Consider the following 21059-nt stretch of genomic DNA (forward strand, 5'->3'; position numbering starts at 1 on the left):
AAGTGTTTGGGCCTTTTTTCATTTAGAGAAAATGTGATTAACAGGTAACACGATAGAATTTTTTTTTTTAAAAAAATTATGTGTGGCATGGAGAAAGGGGATAGAGAAAAGTTTCCCCCCTCCTCTCTCTTATAAACAAGAGAATTCTTGAACACCCAATGAAGCTGAATGTTGGAAGTTTCAGGGCAGCTAAACGAAAGGACTTCTCCACGCAGCACAGAGCTAGACCATGAACCTTGCTCCCACAGGAGGCAGTGATGGCCACCAACTTGGATGGCTTTAAAAGTGGATTAAATAAATTAACAGAGAACAAGCCTGTGTTCTACCACCATTATCAGCACTCTGAATACCAGTTTTTGGGAACAGCAGGTGGGCAGAGTGTTGCTGTGCTAATGTACCCAGTGGCATCTGGTCGGCCACTGTGAGAACAGGATTCTGGGTTAAAGGGGCTATTGGCCTGATCCAGCACAACTCATCTCATGTTCTTTCTCTTCACTGGATGCATTTAAACAGAGCCTGGCAAGACCTCCATCAGGGATGCTATAGTTGCAATCCTATATTTTGCATTGAACAGAGGGTTAGACCAGATGACCTCCAGGATCCTTTCCAGGCCCATGCTCTTAGAAGTACTTTCATGGAAACTCACCTGGGTTTTGCTCTGTGGTGTGTTTTTTGATAGTTTTTTTTGGTGTAGGCTCTGTTTCCTACAATTACATCTGTGTCACCTCCCCTCTCCAAATGCAATTAAACATGGCATGCTGGAGGAATGGGAAATCAAATTGGGCCAAACAGTTCACGGTATTTGGGGGTGGGGGTGGGTTGGACCTAAGGAAGGCAGAAAGAAGGCATCTTGGTCACATTACTAAATTTATAGCAAAAGTTGGACAGCATTAGCAACAGGAGCCCAGTTATGTCCCCCCCTTGCTTGCAGAGCTGGTAGCCCCTCAACCCTTTTTGAACACCCTCCCTTGTGGAATGTTCCCTCAGCCTTGTCCCCTCTCCCCTCTCCTTGGGAGTCCTCTGGGCAGCCGCAGCTGCCACCCTTGGTCTTTGAGTTGTCCTCCCACCCCAAAGAGAGGTGTCTCCTCACACTGCCCCCACAGGGGCCTGGGAAGCACCCCCAGCCAGCCTCAGAGGCACTATTCGTTTGGGGAGCTTGTAGCCAGGGCTGCTGCAACAAATAGCCATGCAAGACTTGGGGAGGCAGAGATGCAAGAGGGCATCAGAGGAAGAGAGGGAAGGAAAGAAAGACAGAGGTCAGTGTTGTCCACGGCACCCCTGACTACAGCACACTGGTTGAAAACCACTGCCATAAGCCAAGGAAGCTTGTACAGTGGTACCTTGGTTTAAGCTTAGTTTATTGGATTAAGAACGCTGCAAACCCGGAAGTAGGTGTTTTGGTTTGTGAACTTTGCCTTGGAATAAGAACATGTTCCACTTCCTGTTGAGTGTGTTCCATTTGTAAATTGAGTCCCCCGCTGCTACAGAAAAGCACACCTTGGTTTAAGAACGCTTTGGCTTAAGAGCGGGCTTCCGGAACGGATTAAGTTCGTAAACCAAGGTACCACTGTATCAGTTTAATTTATTAGGATGCATTTATTGCTATTACCGTAAGTTGTCTGCTGTTGCTGCACTGTAGAATAAGTTCAAAGTGACATCGTTTTTAGTTGTTGCTACTTATTTCTAACAAGACGGAAATAATACAAGAAGTCATTTGCCTTTAGCTTCAGCAAGATGGAAACTCCCGGTGATAGCTTCGGTCAATTTATCAGAAGCTTTCTGAAAGATTTTAAAAGCAGATCTATAGTGGTGATCCCCCCCCCTATGTTCCCACTCTTTGTTGGAACTCTTGAGTAACGTAACTCAGGGCAACGTAACTAAAATGAGAGAAAGAGGGAGATACCAGCTTTAACCTGTCTGCTCCTAGTCAGGGTTTTCTATCCACTATATACCATTGAGAGGATGGAAGTACCGGTATGAGAGGTAAAAGGCTGAAGGAGTGTAATTAGAATGGACAGAGAGCGATCTGGGAGAGAGTGATGGGTCGTTGGAGGACAGTGGAAACTTTCTCTGCTAGTGCAGCCACCTGGAAGAGGATGTGGATGTTGGCACCAGCTGGGCTTCAAAGCAGAAGCTCCCTCCTTTTTGCTGGGGTCCCTTGTGGCAAGACGCTGTGCAGGAAGAGGGAGCCAGAGTTCCATGGTGCTTTTGCTTGCAAGAGGCTCCAGGTTCAGTTCCTTCTCTTGGCATCTCCAGTGAAAACGGATTGGGAGTGGAGAGCCTGGGAGAGATGCTGCTGCTCAGAGCAGACAAGTTACTGGGAGAGAGACTGACTTGGGATAAAGCAATTTTGGGATAAAGCAATTTCTCATATGCCAATGACGCTCAAGGCATAGGAATGTGGGAAACATGGTTTCGCATAAATCCAATCCCTTCGACATTTATCCGATGAAAATAGGGATGTCCTAAACCACAGCGGGTGGCGCTGTGGTTTAAACCACTGAGCCTAGGGCTTGCCGATCAGAAGGTCGGCGGTTTGAATTCCATACGACGGGGTGAGCTCCTGTTGCTCGGTCCCAGCTCCTGCCAACCTAGCAGTTCGAAAGCACGTCAAAGTGCTAGTAGATAATTAGGTACCGCTCCAAGCGGGAAGGTAAACGGCGTTTCCGTGCACTGCTCTGGTTTGCCAGAAGCGGCTTAGTCATGCTGGCCACATGACCTGGAAGCTGTCCCTCGGCCAATAATGCGAGATGAGCGCCGCAAACCCAGAGTCGGTCACGACTGGACCTAATGGTTAGGGGTCCCTTTACCTTTTTAAGGAAAAAATGGGACATTCCAGGATCAAATCAGAAACTGGGATAGCTTCTGTAAATTTGAGACTGTCCCTGGAAAATAGAGACACTTGGAGGGTCTGGTATAGCTGGAGAAATTTGCACTAAGAGACTTACAAATCTTCATGATAACTTTTTTAAAAAACAACAACACTCAAACAGTTGTGGAATTTTAGGGAACCCAACTTAAGACTGGAAAATGACAAACTAGAGAAACTGAAATGGATGCATTTAACTGTCTACCCACACAGATAATTGCTTAGAGGCCTTTTTTTTTGATGGACTTCATGGCTCGGACTCTAGCCTTGCACCCAACATCTCCTTTTTCAGACTGATGATGCTTCTGTGAGTGACTCTGACCCCCCCCCCCCCGGGACTCTGGTCCCAGTTCTGCCAGGGATAGGCTTTTGCTACTTCTTTATATAGCTGCCTGCTTGCTGGGCCATGCTGCCCCCCCCCCCCAGAAACCATCCTGAAGATTACCTCTTTCCCACAATTCATTTTCCCTTTAGCAATTACTGTGTGTTTCCACTTTGCAGACGCTAGAGAGTATCTGCTAGGGATGAGAGCAGGGAGCGGGCAGTGGTGGGGAAACAGAAATAAATGGCAAAATATCTTCTCTCTTTGGCATTACGTGTGACACGTATGTGCTCTGGTTGTGGCTTGTGCTTCCACCATTGAGCTTGCAGGATGCAAATAGATCAAGGGAGAGCTCTCCCATCCAATAGGCACGCGGCATGCAAATAAAGCAGGAGAGAGAAAAGGTGACTTCATATCTTTGCAAAGGAAAAGCCGCGAGCTGAGTTGAAGCTGACATGATAGGCAGGCGGCAAGGCAGGGAGAGGAGGGGGAGAGGGTTTGCCTCCATTGCGTTTCCATTACTTCGGATTCCCCCCCCCCTTTCCAGGACTTTGCTTCTGTGCCCGCAGTTAAGCTCGTGTCGCAATCCGCTGTTTTAATTTCTTCCCCCACCCCTCCCCAAGCCCCCACCCCTTCCACCTGACGCCTGCAGGACAGGCCTGGGTTGCTCAGTAAATGAGAGATGTGCTGTGGCCTCATCTTTATTATTACCCGTATTCCAGGACTTGACCCTGGTATTAAAAATAGCTTCCTTGGATGAGCCCTGCACAAATTAAACCTTATGCTGCATCTATTCTCCCCCCCCTTTCCCCCCTTTTCAAACTAGATGCTGAGTAGCATATGCAATCAGCCTTGCTTAGAAGGCTGTCTCATTTGCTTGAATGGCCTCTAGGGGAAGCATCCCAAATGATGACAGAGGGGTTGTAAATTGCAGTAAGTAGGAATGATGTCATGCATGCGGTGACAGGCGTTTGCTTAAATGAGAGGAATGCAGTAAAGGCTAAAACATTACAGACTTGTGTGTGTGTGTGTGTGTGTGTGTGAGAGAGAGAGAGAGAGAGAGAGAGAGAGAGAGAGCATGTGTGCACTCTAATCAAGGCTTGTTGTTGTTGTTGTTGTTGTTGTTGTTTAGTCGTTTAGTCGTGTCCGACTCTTCGTGACCCCATGGACCATAGCACGCCAGGCTAATCAAGGCTAATTGTCAGCTAATTCTTGCTTTAATGCAAGGGTCATATAACTTCCCCACAAACAAATCAAAATGAATGCTTGTTAAGTAGCCAATGCCATCTAATCTCCCTGCAAACAGTTTGAATGGATGATCAGATTGGAGAACTGGACCCAAAGTTAACAAAATGATTTAATGCAATTCTAGGCTGCATCAACAAAGGTATAGCATGCTGATCAAGGGAAGTAATAGCAACGCTCTATTCTGCCTTGGTCTGACTTCCACCTAGAGTTCTGTGACCAGTTCTGGGCACCGCAGTTTGAGAATGACAAGCTGGAAAGGTGTGCAGAAGAGGGTGACCAAGATGATCAAAGATCTGATGAGGAACCATTGAGGGAGTTGTGTATGTTTAGCCTGGAGAAGAGGTGATAGGAAAGCAATCTTCAAATACAAATGACAGGGCTTACGTCCTGGGGATTGTACATAAAGCTGAAATCACATATGCAGGTGGTAACCATTTCATATGGGGGTTCTGTTCCTGGCCCCCATGCCTGTTGGCGAAGCATGTATAAGTGCGACCTTGCCCCCCATCCGAGATCTCACGATAGCTTCCCAAAGCCCTGTAAGAAGGCAGAGAACTTAAAAGCCCTTTCCGCAGCAGGAAAACCCAGCATGGAAAAAGCTTGCATGGGGTAGCTCAGTTGGTAGACATTGAGATTCTTAATCTCAGGATCGTGAGTTTGAGCCCCACATTGGGCAAAAGATTCCTACATTGCAGTGGGTTGGACTAGATGACTTGGGGTTCCTTCCAACTCCACAGTTCTATGATCAATAAACAGGTAATCTGGAAGTTCCCAAATCCTAATTGTATGTACACTGCAAAGTAATTGCATACAATGTCTCATGGCCAAGACATGGAAGAGGAGGCATTGAGGTTTACTCAAGTATTGGACTATATTCTTACCTGAGACCTTTAAGGGAAGAAGGTTGCTGGGCATATTCCCATGCCTTTGGCTTGGCTCGCTGTCAAGTTTTATTGGAGCTGCTGTGGTTATGCATTTTTTTGTGCGTGTGTGTGCTGAGAAACCATTAAAGGATTGTGTGGAGATTGAATTACGGGCTTCCTTCCTGTCAGCAGGGCCCACGAGGAAGGGTCTCGAAACACAGTCTAGCCGAGAGCTGTTTCTAAACATTATGCTACTAGCATGGAGGGATCTGGAAGCTGGCTCAGGATAACTGAGACAGGAGATCAATTGGATGTCGTCTACCTGGGCAGCTTCCTGAGAAATGCTGTTGCCAGTTTAATCTCCGGGTTCTTTTCATAGCTTGAATCGAATTCGGGGAAGGGGCTTCTGGCACCTTTCCATCCTCTGTTCTTTTGCCTCGGCTGCAGTTTGAGCTGCTTTGACATTCAGCAGGTGCGTGGAAATGACCCTTCATTGAAAGGTAGCTTACCATGGTTGCATTGAAGCTCTCAGAATGGTTTCCAAAACCAATTCAAACAGCCACTTGCCTTCAGGTTTATAATCTAACAAGCCATGACACAAAAGGAGGAAGGGAGGAGGAGGAAAGAGGAAAGCAAGCAAACTCTGAAATGTATTCATGTGACTGCTTAGTAGATGCAGATGAAGTGGAGATTCAAAGCCTGGTCTCCCAGATCCTTGTCTGACATGCTAACCACTACACCACACTGGCTCTCCTCACTGAGGACTACCTGCTTTGAAAGCTACTGATGCAATGGAATACGTGAGTGGCTTTGGTGCCACCTTTGGATGCGCATGGATTGTGAAAAGGAACCACTCAGCTTGTTGGGAAGTGTATTTAAGGCAGGGAGAACCTTGCTTGTGTAGCTGTCTGGCTGTCTTGGGGAGCAGAAGTCTTGTACAGGACTGCTCCATTCATGTTCTGCATGGTCTTCTGCATGGGTGGAGGATAACTACTTCCTCTTTTTTGCATTTTATTGAGAAACCAAGTAATTCACATTTCTCAAACTGATAGGTAAATTGAGGCACAACTGTCCATCGAAATTCCCATGTCTCTGAATTTTGCAAATCAGTTCTCTGAAGCAACAAAAATGTACTGAAAGTGTGCATAAAAATGCATATATTGGTGAAAATGGCAAAAAATGCATTTTGTTGGGGTAAATTGCTTGCAAAAATGTGTATATTATCCAAAATTGCATACAAAAATACGTTTTGGTGACTGGACCTGGGAGCTCACCTAGAAAGCTAGAGTCTGAAGCATAACTAGCAAAATCCTTGAATGACTGATTAGGCAAGGGGCTAGTCCTTAGTATTTTTATGTTGGCAGCCCAAACCAGAGGTTCATACTGACTGCCAAGTCCCAGGGTCATGTCTGGGTCTAAAGTGGACTCTGAGTACACACACACACACACACACACACACACACACACAGTAGCCCACTAGGTTACCTCCCAGCTTTTGCAGCCTGCAGTACATCCCCAGCCTTGGCTTAGCTATCAGGTCAAGTGAATTTTTATAACATTTTTCAAGAAAACACCGACCACAAAGTAGTTTACAAAAATAATAAATTATCAATAAGAAAAGTTAACCACAATGATTTAAGACTTCTGGAAATTTAAAATAACAATAAAACAGATTTAAAACTTGCACCGACTTTCTTAACCTTTGGGAGGGCTTGCCTAAACAGAGATGTTTTTAGCAGGCATTGTAAAGAGTACAGTGAAGGAGCCTGCCTGGTATCAATGGGCAGAAAGTTCCAAAGTGCAGGTGCTACCATGCTAAAAGTCTGAGTTCTTATAAATGTGGAGCAGGTATTTTGTGGCACCTGTAGCAGTGCCAGTTCTGCAGATCGGAGTGGTTGATTCGGCTCATGTAGGGTAAGGTGATTTCACTGGTAACCTGGCCCCAAGTAGTTAACGGCTTTATATACTAATAGTAACACCTTGAACTTGGCCCGGTAGCACATTGGCAACCAGTGCAGAGATCTGAGTTAGATGTTGTCATGGATGAGGTCTTCAAATATCTGTAGGGCTGTTGTGCAGAAAGACTGAAGAAACTTGCTCTCTTCTGGACTGGAACCAATGGGTGGAAATTGCAAGGGAGTGGATTCCCCCCCTGACCTTAACAGAAAGGACTGTTTAACAGTGGAACAGCCTGCCTCTGCAACTTGTGAGCTCTCCTTTGCACAGCTAATTGCTAGAGATGCTGTGCTTGCATCCCGCATTCCAGATCCTGCATTGAGTCAGAGGATTGGACCCGGATGACTTCCCTAGTCCCTGGGATTCTATGCCTCTTCCACTGCCTGCTTCCCGTTTCCTTCTCTGCCTGCTTTGCTCTGCTGCGAGCCTTGCAAACTAAACTGAATTTGCAAAGCCCTACAGGTGAGCAGGTAGCCCTGGTGCTGACCGGGAGATAAGAGAACCGTGGACAGTGCCAAGGCGCATCAAGTCCTCTGCTTCCTGGCTGGTCTCCAGCTGTGTGTTCGGAGATGCCGCAATTGCTTTGTACCAGAGATAGCTTGGACCAGCTCCGAGTTTCCACGCTGCATAAAATGACTGGGCAGGGAGCTGGCTTCGTGAGGTGCTGAAAAAGCAGCTTGGGGCACTGCTCTCCTTCCAAGCATCCGACCAGCTGCCCATCACTGATGGAAGTTGATGAAAGTTTCAGCAGAAGCTCCTTTGTTAGACCCTAAACGAGGAGTCTTGAAAGGGGCTAGAACCCAGCAAATGCTTCTTTTTGCCTTGCCTTGGATGCAACCTGGACTTCCTCCAAGGAGCTCATAGCAAAGTATCTGGGGGTTCCCTCACTGTGAGAAGTGAAGTTAACAGGGAACCAGGCAGGGGGTCTTCTCGGTAGTGGCACCCAGAATTCTTTACAGGACAGAATATGATTTGAATGTGCTCTAAAGTGCATATTGTGTACAGAAGCATGGAATCTACCTTTTTCACAGGTGCCACAAACTGGGCTGACTTCTCTTGGAGCACATTTTAATTTCAGCCTTGCCCTGTTCCCGAAGAATAGTTTGGCCATGGGATAAGTTACTTGCCAAAATCCACATGTGCTCTGCAGCCCTTAGTGATGGTGCCGATGAGCCATGGGGGTGTCTTCTCTAGAAAGATTTGCTTGACGCTGCCTTTGTTGTCTCTTTGGCCCTAAGCCTGCTAGATGCTACTGTTGATAAATTTCTGCCCCCTCTGGCATTTGTTTTTAAATGATTTCCAACACCTGCTGTTAATGTTCTGCTTTTTGAATTGTTTCAGTGTTCTGAATTCTTGTTTTAAATGTTATTTTAATAGTCCATCTGGAAAATCTTAGAGTTGAAAAGTAGGGTATGAACCTTTGTAAAAAGAAATGAAATGTTGCCTGTTCAGGGAGCCCTTTTCAGAATGGCTTTTGTGCCGTGTGTGTGTGTGTGTGTGTGTGAGAGAGAGAGAGAGAGAGAGAGAGAGAGAGTGAGAGAGAGAGTGTGAGAGAGAAGAGACTAGTCCTCAGTCTTTTCAGACCTGGTATCTAGCCAGTAGTCCCACATGCAACATGAGACAAATTTTCACTTTTCCCATGTTCTGCCTTTTGTTTCTGCCCTTCACTGAGCATACTGTTCTCAGAGTGGCCAAATTAGATGCCCCTAAGGGAAGCCTGCAAGCAGGGCATGAACACAGCAGCACTCTCCCCTCCTGCCTTTTCCAGCAACTGGTGGAGGTAGAATGTACCCAGCGGTGTGCCAACCCCCTCAATTGTGGGGGGAAGGTGGGCGCGCTTGGTCAGTGGTCACATGTGCCTTGATCTCTTGCAAAATGGTCGTTCCCTGTAATGTACCCCTGCTAGTACTTCTTCTAGTTTCATTCTCAAGATGAAAAAGAAGTTGCAGCCTGGTCTTGAACACATCAGGAAAAGGTGTAAAAGGTTTCGGCCACAAGCTGTCAAATCGAGGGTCAAGTTTGGGGCAAAATATAAAGGTGCTCTCCAGAAATGGGTAACGGCTGCAAAGCAGATACTGCAGAGAAGGGGCTTGAATTAGTTGATTTAGAGGAATTGCGCTACCAAATCCCCAGGGAAATTAAAAACAAGGTAGAGAGATAAAGATGGAGACTCTAAAACTATGGATCAAGCTGCACAACTTGTGGGTGGTTAATGTTAAATGGTGGCGGTGGGGGGGGGATAAGATCATAAGGAACCTTTTTAAGCTGGAGGCCATATTGAATCATAGAACTGTAGAGTTGGAAGGGACCACGAGGGTCGTCTAGTCTAACCCCCCGCAATGCAGGAATCTTTACCAAATGTGTGACTCGAACCCATAACCCTGAGATTGAGTCTCGTGCTTTACCCACTAAGCCATTCCATATACTGGGGGTTGGGCCAGAGGCAAAAGTGGGCAGGGTATCTAATGTAAACTTAACCTTTGTTTCCCCCCACATACACCTTTGTTTATTCCCTATTCAGATGAGCAAGAGGTTTTATTGTCCAGGGGCACATTCCAACCAGCCAAAAAGGTTTGAGGTGTGAAGTAGTCCTAGCAAGGGCTTGGAGAGAGTGGCAGTGAAGTCTGGAGAGTTTCTAGGACCAGATAGAGAGGACAGCAGGTCGTATTTAGCCCCAGAGCTTCAGGTTCTTAACTCCTTCTTTATTTACACAGATTCTTAAACACACGGAGGCTACATTCACATGGCAGTTTATTCTATTTGCATGGTGTTTCCCTAACAGTTAATTTCTAGGTAATTCTATTTGAGCTCGCACATGATATATATAAGCCCCTTCAGGAACTATAGTGAAATATAGTACAAGTTTAGCACCCCTTTCCGCATTATTTGCAAAAGAGAGAGATAATAACACAGAAATGAGCCCTTGCCTTGCACTGCATTCCACTAGAATCCCAGAAGTAGGTTTCACGTTGTGCGAAAGCATGTAACACTTGGGAGAGAGTCATGCAAAAGGTGCAAGGAAAATGCTGCCAGAGTCTGTGCTGAAAAACCAGATGTGAAAGGCTTCTGGGCTTCAGCTAGTTTCTGCCCAGGATCTGCTGCTCAGGGCTCCGAGTTCCAGAGGTGCTTGCATGTCCCTTGTAATAGCATGCATGCATGCTTGACAGCAACAAAAGTTCCCCCTCCTCTTCCTCCCTCAGGTATTGTGTGTGTGTGTGGGGGGGGGAGAGGTGGCAGGTTCCTGCTCTTTTTGCACATCGTGCAAAGGAGGTTTTCTGAGGTGGTGGGGAGGGCGAGAGGGGAGGGAAGGAGCTGAAGTTTTCTTGTCTGCTGACAGGCTGCGAAAGCCTCAGTCCGATTTGAAATGCAGTGATAATGAGGCGCATCAAGGTGCGAACAAAGCGTGTGCAATTGGTGTGTGCGTGTGCGCATTGGGGGAGGTCAGCCATTGCGTGGAGGGTGGGAGAGGAGGTTGCAGCAGTAGATGCTTTCTGTAGGCTTCTTTGGGGGGATGTAGAGGAGGCAGCACGGAGCTGCCATCAGTCTTTGAAATTGAGAGGGATCTCTCTCACTCACCCCCCCTTTATTTTAAGTGTAGGGTTGCCTTAAAAAGGGGGGGGCAGCTGATAGGTGAGCGATTCCACCATTTACTCTGCAGCCCTATAGACCAGGGAATATCTGAAATCTCCTGATAGACCTCAACTTCTAGACATTTTGACAATAGAAAGAAAACAAGGCTGCATTTTTAAACCCACTTACTTGGGAGGAAGTCCCATTGGACTCAGTGGGGCTTCCCTCTGAGTAGACATATATAGGATTATATTGTCAAAAAGGAAAAGAAAGGAAAAAGGCTCCCCTTCCCTTAAAGTTAGGCTACTGAAAGAAAGCTAGCTTGGGTGGGGACCAGGAGTGGGTTTGGGGGTGTTTGTTAAAGGACTTTCAGCTCGGTTCTGGTACTGGGGAAAAATTCTGGCCGAAGATGTATTCCGCAGGCACCCTTTATTCTGAGTGCATGCCCCCCCATTGCTTCTGAGCCACTGTTTTGCATCAGGCTCTGGATGGGGGTCATTGGGGGAACCCCAAGTTGATCACACAAGAGTAGCGTCTGCCCACCCTTTGCCATACACACAATTGATGCGGTATAATCTGCATTTAAATGCCACACAGCTTCTCTCTCTCTCTCTCTCTCTCTCTCTCTCTCTCTCTCTCTCTCTCTCTCTCTCTCTCTCTCTCTCTCTCTCTCCTCTGCATCCTTGTTCCCTCCTGATAACATCCACTTATGCATATCTCTATTATCTTCCCTAGGCTTGTGCGGTTGTTTGTTTGTGTAGCGCTGTGGCTTCCCCGGGCATCTCCAGCTATTTGGGTTTTGCAACCTGCAGTACCAAGGCCACCTGTCCCCTGGGGTCCCCAAGAGACTTTCGTCGTAAGCCCACCTGGGGCCCCACTGGGGCCACTTGCTGGTTAATGCCTGTCTCCTGGGTGCCAAAAATAGACTTGCCGGCGTACTAGATTCCTGCTGTGGAAAAAACAGTGATGTCATTCTGGGCCAATCAGCACCAGCCCTGCAGAGCAGAGCGCAGGAGCTGGCAAGGGGAGGGGAAGCTTTTCTCTTTCTCTCCCTGCTCAACTTCTTTTTCTGAAGATGCCTAGCTGGAGGAGGCAGTGGTCCTGTGCTGCTTTCATGCAGAGAGAGAGAGAGAGAGAGAGAGAGAGAGAGAGAAGGGAGCGAGGCAAGCCTGTGGTTCTTTTGTGCTGAGGTTTAGCCCTGGGGTGCCTGAATCTTCAGTGTAGATGGAAGCCAGCTCCACACATTCAGTCACAGTCACAGATATAGATAAGTGTGTATGTGTGTGTGTGTGTGTGTGTGTGTGTGTGTGTGTGTGAGAGAGAGAGAGAGAGAGAGAGAGAGAGAGAGAGAGAGAGAGAGAGAGAGAGAGAGGCATAACTTAAGGATGCTGGTTATTCAGATCTGGCTTGTTTCCTTTCAAAGGCTGGGTCCCCTGGGAGGGGAAGATTTAGCTCCCCACTCCCTGCACCCCTTTAATTTCATAAATATAAGTGAATGGTTGTTGGCCATGCATATGGGGCGGCGTGCGAGGTGAGGGGTTTATGGTGTTGTAGTAAGGGGGGGGGGGAAACCCTCACCCTTGACAGTTGACAGATGGGTCTTCTCTGAGAGGAACACCCATTTCTAGAGTGTGCAAAACGTAAGGGTTTTTTAAAAAATGGGGTTTGGGAGTAAGGAATAGGACCTCTCTGTTGGGGTGGGGGTGGGGGAATGGAGAGGGCCATGCTTTGGAAAAGAGACCCCCCCAACCCACACAACTTGTTCCGCCTGTGTCAATTTGCCCACCTACCTCCTGGCCAATTTTTAGACAGTTAAGAGTATCCCTGAATATCCACGGAATGCAATTTGCTTGCCTTTGGTGGGGAGGGTCACTACAGCCTGCGTTCCACACAGCTGGGATGGCAGGGAGGAGGAGGAGGCTCCCAAGCTGAAGGAAGGTCTTGCTTCAGGTTTAATGCCCTGGTGTGCCTCTCTCTCTCTGTAGATATTAATCTCTAGATTGAGGATCCCGTCCCTCTCTACACACAGTCAAGCTTCATTTGACAGTACTGATGAGAAATGACATCACCAGGCTGCACCAGCTGCTGTGCTGGGTTCTCCTTCCCTTTGCAAAAAGCAATGTTTTTAGTTAACTCTTGCTCTCTTACTCAAAAGGAGCCAATAAAAATAATAACGCTTGGAGGTCTTTTATTTTAGCAAAATACCTTTTCTTTGTTTCAAAGCACCTCACTTTCCCAGTAGCCCTTATTTCTAATTGCCAAGCTCTTTTCTTGCTGTTCCTGCTGTAGCTTGCCCTATATCAGTGATTATAGCGATAAGTCCACATTTTAATTTGAATCCAGGTGAGATGGGCTTCAACTTCGTTTTTTCACCTGCCAGCCCCAAGAGAGTGACCAGGCGGGCTTTTGTTAATGAAGTGTTAATGGATGGCCATGCAATTATTGCTAATGTTCCGGGTTGTTCTGATGTTCAGTGCTTTTGTTTTACGTGTTTATTAAAAGGGACATTAGAATCTGTAATCAGGGCCAGGCACATGCTGAGTTTTGGTAGCACTGCAGAATATAGAAGCAAAGAATTTACTTTCCTGTAAATGTAACCTGGTTCCCTTCCCACCCAATTTCAAAGTAAGATTCTAGTCCTTATGGATTCGAATCACAATACAGTGGTACCTTGGTTTACGAACTTAATCCGTTCCAGAAGTCCGTTCTTAAACCAAAGCGTTCTTAAACCAAGGCGTGCTTTCCCATAGCTGCGGGGGGACTCAATTTACAAATGGAACACACTCAACAGGAAGCGGAACATGTTCTGCTTCCATGGCAAAGTTCACAAACCAAAACACCTACTTCCGGGTTTGCAGTGTTCTTAATCCAAGTTGTTCATAAACTAAGCTGTACTTAAACCAAGATACCACTGTACTCTTATTCCATGATACCCACTGTACCCTTTCCCTTTTCTGCACCTGCACCTTAACAACTGGACCTCGTGTGGTGTGAGTTGGTTAGAGAGTGACCAACATCTTTTATTACAAAAATGCCAAAATCTTCCCCCAACTCAGGATGGACTTGGTAGGGAGGGGGAGGGAGAGCAGAAGCAGGGGAGGGGCAACATTTGGCATAATCTGGAGGTTCTGAGGCAGAGCTGGAGCAGGTAGCAGGTTGGACAAAATACCTGTTGCACAAAACACTGAGCTCTCTGGATGTACAAAATGTTGTGCATGCACACAAATGTGAAGAAAGAAAAAAAGTGGTGGGTGTGTGTGTAATGCACAAGTACCAGTAATTAAAAAAACACCCATGTAGGTTCAAAGCACGCTGGAGGGTTTCTGTGCATATCTGAGGCTATATAGGAGGTGGGAGGGGGTGAACCAGGAAGGCTCTGTGGAAATAAATGCACAGGTTTGACATAACCCTACTGTTTATTTTTTATTTTATTTTTTTTAAAAAAGGTTTCTCCTATAATAAGGAAGCTGTGATTTTTCACAGTGTTGGCAGTTAGGGCTCTAAAAATAAATGCTGCCATTTACTGGCTTTGCAGACCCTGACATTGGTTACGCAACAGCAGACCAGGAGGGTTGGCTGCCTGGTTAGACCCGTGAGACATGGGCTGTTAGTGAGCCTCATCCCCCTGCGTTGGTGGAAGGAGCCTGGCTGAGTGGCAGAGCACAGCCTTTGCATGCTAAGGCCCCCTGGTTCTATCCTTGGCAAAAGACTCTCACCAGGAAAAAGACCCAAACCCTGTAGAGACACTGTCAATTAATGCAGAATAGGCCGAATAATAATGCAGAATAATGCAGCTTCCTCTGCTCACACACAGAAAGAGTCCCGCTGAACCAGACCAGTCTGCTGCTTTCTACAGTGGCCAATCTGATGATTCCAGGAAGCACACAAGCAAAGCTTGCAGTCAGTTCTTATTCCTGCTGTTTGTACAGCTACTGTACTGGCATGGCAGAAGTAACAGGGTTATGAACCTCGAGGATCTGTTTTTATCATTGTGGATTACAGACATGTCATCCATCTAATCCCCTCTTTTTAAAGCCTGAGAGCAAAGGCACACCAGCCTGGTGTTTGGGTTAGAGTGTTGGAACAGGGCCTGGGAGAGTAGGGTTTGAACCCCCCATTCGGCCATTCGGTTCACTGGGAGACTTTGGGGCAGCCACTGCTTCTCAGGAGGGTTGTTGTGGAGGTTAAATGAGGAGGGAGAGAGAACTCTGCACACCACCTTGAGCTCCTTGCAGGGGGGTGGGGATAGTGCAATACTGGTCAATCTATCCCAGTATTGTCCACACTGTCTGGCAGCAGCTGTCCAGGGTTTCCCACAGAAGTATTTCCTCTGCTAGGGATTGAAACTGGGACGTTCTGCATGAAATGCAGATGCTTTACCACTGAGCCAACAGCTGTCTGGACGCTGTTTCCTTGAAGGTGGGATTAGTCTGGGAATTGAACTGAGAGCCTTTCTCACACAGCTTTACTCTGTGTGAATGAGAGAACGAGAGTGATTGAGTAGGCCAGGGATATTGGGGAGGCATGGTAGGTTTCAAGTCTGCACAGACCTGTGTGCCAGCCATGCCATGTCCCCTAGTGGCGGCCCTAGCCACCTGAACGTTGCACTCTGAGGAAGGGATTGCAGAATGCACAAAAAAGTATATATTTTTGACAAATGAGACACAAAACCATCCAAAGCTATATTAGAAGCATGGGTAAGGCAGTCTTTTTTCTTTTTAACCACAGGTTTCTTTGGGCATTTCCTTTCTACAGAGTGAGGCATTGTGGGCCAATTCCTTCCAGAGAGCACCTGCATTGCTGCTTTGCTGCAATGACATCAAAGAGCTAGTTTTCCTCCCAGTTATTGTTCAAGTCTGTTTTTGCAGAGGACAGGTCCAGCAAGCTGGGAATGGTTGGCTGGCCAGCCAGTTGGATCCAGGGCAGTGATGGTGGTGGATGGGCCAGCCATGCAGGTGGAGGAGGCTGGTGCCTGTGGTCCACCCCCCCTTCCGATATGCCGCCTGAGCCATGATGGGGCCAGCCCCAGTAGACCTGTGGTCTTCCCATTGTGTGATGCGCTCTCAGTTGTGAGAGGCAGTGCCTTCCTATAGCATGTCAGGGGTCAGCACCCCGCCACCCATCAAACGGCCACATCTTGGGGTCCCTTGTGGGGAACTGGTTGTGGGTCTAAAGCAGGCACCCCTAAACTTCTGCCCTCCAGATGTTTTGGACTACAATTCCCATCACAGCCTCTCCCTGGATGCTATAAGCCCGGCAGGTGTAAGCGCCCCGGTCATCCCGACTAACGGAAACAAAAGTCAGACTCCCATCACTAACCTGAAGAGAGAGAAAAAAAGAGAATGAAAGTTTGTCACCCAAATCCATTGCAGCTACAAACATGTGCATGCACACACATGCACACCCCAGCTAAACCTATGTGCAGCATTAACTGCATGCTTTCATTCCCTCCCAATGCAAATAGCAGCTTCAGAGGAGGATTTTTTTTGACAGGCAGGAGAGGAAGGTGTTAAAACACTACCTCCCTGATCATCACCATCGCTCCCACAATGGCTGCTATTTGCATTTCTTTAAAATATGCATCTAGACCAGGCACCCCCAAACTTCGGATGTTTTGGAATACAATTCCCATCATCCCTGACCACTGGTCCTGTTAGCTAGGGTTCATGGGAGTTGTAGGCCAAAACATCTGGAGGGCCGCAGTTTGGGGGTGCCTGGTCTAAAGGGCCAAAGATTAGCATTGCAATCTAGGGTTGGGTGCAGGTGCAGGCTCCCTGGTTCAGGATTGTCTACAGTGAGTGGTATTGGCTCTCTGGGGCTTCAGACGGTGATGCAGATTCGAGCTGACCTTCTGATGCTCTGCATGTTCAGGTGAAATAGGATTTGGGTCTATAAGTGTGAGTGTGTGCATTTGACTCTGGATTCTGGCTTATGGGTTGGATGGAGGTGTGATTCTCAGGTTGCCGTTAGGGTGCACATGAGGGAGGCACCAGGTGTGTGTAATGGATGCCTGTCTTTCTCTCTCTCCCTATCTCCCTGGGTGTAGCAGCCGCTGTAATCCATCGTGTTGCTATTTTAACAATGCTGTCACCGCTTGTACTGCAGCCCAGGCTGTGTCAGCGGTTTCCCCATCAAAGGCCCGTTCTGGGGATTTTTTGGAGCGCTTTGCTGGTGATTGGCTGCAAAGGCAAATTGGTTTATGAATGGATGCTTCTCCTGCTACAGGGAGGGGAGAAATTCCCTGCAGGTATTGCTAGGCTATGCAGAGATGCTAAAATGAAACCCCCCCCTTGCAAAAAACCCCCACCAATACCCCGTTCTCCCCTCCTCCTTTCTGTTCTCTGAAATGAGAGGCAGAGAGGCTTCTGTGGTGGTGGTTGTGAAAAGCCCCCACGGGAAGGTCACCTTGGAGTGATGCTGGGAGGCTGACTTGGCAACTGCCTGACTCTGCCTTTGTCGGCTCAGGGTATATCCCCTCCAGGCAGGGGGCATTTAGAGGATGCCTGCCTACGTGCCTTGAGCGGGGGGGGGGCAGGCAGAGTAGAATTCTCATCTTGCTACCTTTATAGAAAAGGCTTTTGCACAAACAGGTGTATATTCCTTTGGACACACAGGTTTCTCCTCTCTTCCCAGTTTTTTTCTTTCTACTTCCGGCTTTCTATCCTCAGCAGTGGGGTTTTGTTTTTTTAAAATAATTTTTGCTGACCCTCTCCCCTTTCCCCTATAGAATAGTAGATTTGCAATTTGGAAGTGACCTCCAAGAATAATCTAGATTCTAGTCCAACCCCCTTCAATGCAGAATTTTCAGTCCCTTGGATCTCCAGCTAGAGTTGGGAGAGATCCCTGCTTGAAACCCTCAGAATGTGGATTCTTGGTAGTGGGGTGCTGACCCCCAAAAGATAATGCCTCGTACAACAAAGCTCCTTGCATCATGGGGAATACAGGCATGTTTCTTCTCTGTGTTGCAAAGCCAAAGTTGTACTAAACACATTTAATTATGAATTTTTTTAAGCCCCAGTATCCTACCACTTTAAACACCCATCGCTTCCCCCCAAGAGTCCTGGGAAATGTAGTTTATTAAAGCTACCAAGAGCTGTTAGGAGACCCCCCACTCCTTTTATGGAGCTACAGTTCCAAGAGTTCCTTCTAAAGAGGGATTGGTTGCTAAACCTCTGCTAATTGTAGCTCTGGGAGAGGAATAAGGGGATCACCTAACACAGGCATCCCCAAACTGCGGCCCTCCAGATGTTTTGGCCTACAACTCCCATGATCCCTAGCTAACAGGACCAGTGGTTGGGGAAGATGGGAATTGTAGTCCAAAACATCTGGAGGGCCGAAGTCTGGGGATGCCTAACCTAACAGCTCTTGGAAGCCTTAATAAACTACATTTCCCAGGATTCTCTGTGGGAAGTCATGACTGCTTAAAGTGGTATGATGATACTTTAAGGATATAGCATGGGTGGGAATTGTGATGACCATTGGCTATAAACAATAGTGTATACTGTAGTGTTTTTTGATTGAGCCTTCCACTAAAACCTCTGTTCTGTTTCTGCTCAGGAAGAGGGCATTAAGGCAGTGGTGGACCTTGGGGCTCTCAAATTTCAGTGGCACCTTGTGTGACACTAAAACTTGCCCCCAGCCTCTCTTGCTCCTTCTACAGCATCGTTGTGGTGCCCCCCTGCAACATGGTGCCAAGTGCACCCGAACTAGTTGTGCCCCCTAAAACTGCCTCTGGTTAAGGAGTCCTCTGGCTTGCGACTTGGCAAGTACAGAGTGCAAGTCAGTAAGTGCAGCCAATGTCACTAGCCATTCGAAGCTTGCTGAGCTTAAAATGTTGTTCCTACTGAAAATAAGAATCACCGGCCCTTCCCAAACCACCAGTTGCCTTTTGGCATAATCCAGCAAGACTATTCCTAAAAGCAAAGGCCCATCTAGTCCAGCATCCCAACAACTGGTATTCAGTTGGCACAAGTACCCTACCTCCGGTGGTTCCCACAATTCATCTCCCAATTCCCCTGGCTATAAACATCTCTGCTATAGGAAACGTCTTTCAGTCTTAACATGAAGCCATTGGTAAGCTCTGTTATGGTCCCAGTGGGGCTTTTGGGAAGCAGCAGTACTGATTCTCCCTTCCCCCTTTCCTTCTTCTTTTTCTCTAGGTGCCCACGGCTTAAGAGAGGAACCCGAGTTTGTGACAGCTCGTGCTGGTGAGAGTGTGATCCTGGGATGCGACGTAATCCACCCACTTACCGGCCAGCCCCCTCCTTATGTGGTGGAGTGGTTCAAGTTTGGAGTGCCTATCCCCATCTTCATCAAGTTTGGGTTCTACCCTCCCCATGTGGACCCAGAATATGCCGGTGAGTCTTCTCTCTACCCCGCCACAATGAAAACCATGGAAGAATTTTGCTCATTTACACTAAAAGCTTGAATGGGTTCTATTATTTACATAGGGTTTTGTTTTTTAAAAGACAAGCAAGAAAAAGGGAAGCATTGCAGAACCACCTATTAAGCAGGATTATGCATGCTTCATCTAATATAAGTCCACCAGTAATGCACTACTTTTGTTGCAAATTAATGACATGTTGCATAATACACGTGCAAAAAAACAACAACACCAGGCTGGAGGGACCCTTGTAAAACAGTCACAGTTGCTAGCCAATAGGTACTTACCACTGTGGACTCCCTGTTCCCCCTGACAGGCAGCTGTTCTGTAAGCTTCTAATCTGCAGGGCCTATAGATTTGAAACCTGCAGAATCATTTCTTGTATCTCTCTCACCCCAGAACTTCTAGTTGCACAGAAAAATGTGTATCTTGTGTTCATGACTGGGGAGATAAGATGCTTTTCAAAGTGACCTCTGCCACAAGTAAACTGCTGCATCTGTCTTTACCCTTAGTTCAACTTGGGCTGGCTGGTTAAATACATAGATCAGGCCAAGCTCGTTTTGCCTCCACCACTGCCTCCCTCTTCTTTTTCAGAAAGTTCTCTCTCTCTCTCCCCCTTTTTTTATTCCATCATTTCCGCCTGGTTGGCTTTAATTAAGCAGCGGCAGAGAGAAGCCAGCTGGGCTGTCGGGGCCAAGAGAAGCCGAGGCAGCGAAAAGGAGGGCACCCACTGCTGCTCCTGTGCCTGTTGCCTTGGCTTTCCAGTGGCAGCAGAGAGCCCTGAGTGATGCTTTCGGGGGCCCTGTGCTGGAAACCTCATGCGACATCCTCGGAAGGGGGAGCTGCTTGCTGCTGCTGCAACTCGCTCGCACGCTCATGTGCTAAACCTCTTTGGACGGATGCATTTGGGGGGAGCCAGGGAGAAGGGAATGAGAGCTGACATTGTGGAGGGACATAGCCTACCTTGGCGTGTCCTTGTCCCTAGCTTCCACGTGGCCCAGAGGGCTTGACTCCAGGGCCATCTCGGGATAGCTCCAAAGACGAGGCTGCCCGGTAAATGCTGGATGACTCCTGTGCTTACTGGACTGCCCCTTGAATTTCTGAGAGCTTGTGTAGAGTTGAAAACTTTGAAAAGTAGATGTGGAAGAAGGCAGGGTAAGGGATGGACAAGAGTGGCTTGGATGGCTGTGGCTCTGCTGCAGGCACCTGCCTCTCCCACGTGTCTGGCTGAATGTTTGCTGTGGCTACAAGAGCCCCAGACCCCATTCAGGAATGCTAACAAGCCGATTAGGTCACCCCTTGAAGCACTGCAGTTTTTGCTGCACTTGAGTGGCAGGTTTGGAGAGCAGATGTATTTGACGCTGCTGCTGCAGTAGTTCGGGCATCATTTGTGCACCCCATACCTCCCAAAATCTAGCAGAATCCAATGCCGGGTGTCAGTTAGGTGCACTCTCTCTCTCTCTCTGCCATTGGACTCTTAAGAGCTCAGCTGCTAGATCAGGCATAGGCAAACTCGGCCCTCCAGATGTTTTGGGACTACAACTCCCATCATCCCTGACCACTGTTAGCTAGGGATCACCATGGGAATTGTGGGCCAAAAACATCTGGAGGGCTGAGTTTGCCTATGCCTGTGCTAGATCACACCAAGAGGGCATCTGAAGGGGGGGGGAATGAAGCAGCAACACACTGGCCTCTGCCATCAACCAGAGGACAGAGGTCCCTGGGAGGCCGCTCCCCTTACTTTCCAGCACAAATGCCGAAGCATGGGAAAGACTAGCCTGGCTCTATTAATCAGCTAGAGAAGGAGCAGCTTCAGAGAGCTTGCCTTCCCCCTTGCCTGTCCAAAAT

At 47.6% G+C, this 21059-nt stretch overlaps 1 protein-coding gene across 1 annotated transcript in view; it reads left to right on the plus strand.

The window, feature by feature from the left end:
* Positions 1–21059, plus strand: part of IGSF9B (immunoglobulin superfamily member 9B) — a 121952-nt gene that overhangs the window by 17999 nt on the left and 82894 nt on the right. Inside the window, exon 2 of the mRNA XM_035139552.3 lies at positions 18988–19185. Coding sequence (XP_034995443.3) covers positions 18988–19185 — 198 coding nt within the window. The remainder of the gene's footprint in view (positions 1–18987; positions 19186–21059) is intronic.

The sequence above is a fragment of the Zootoca vivipara genome, chromosome 14 (assembly GCF_965207765.1).
Source record: "Zootoca vivipara chromosome 14, rZooViv2.hap1.1, whole genome shotgun sequence".
Lineage (NCBI taxonomy): Eukaryota > Metazoa > Chordata > Lepidosauria > Squamata > Lacertidae > Zootoca > Zootoca vivipara.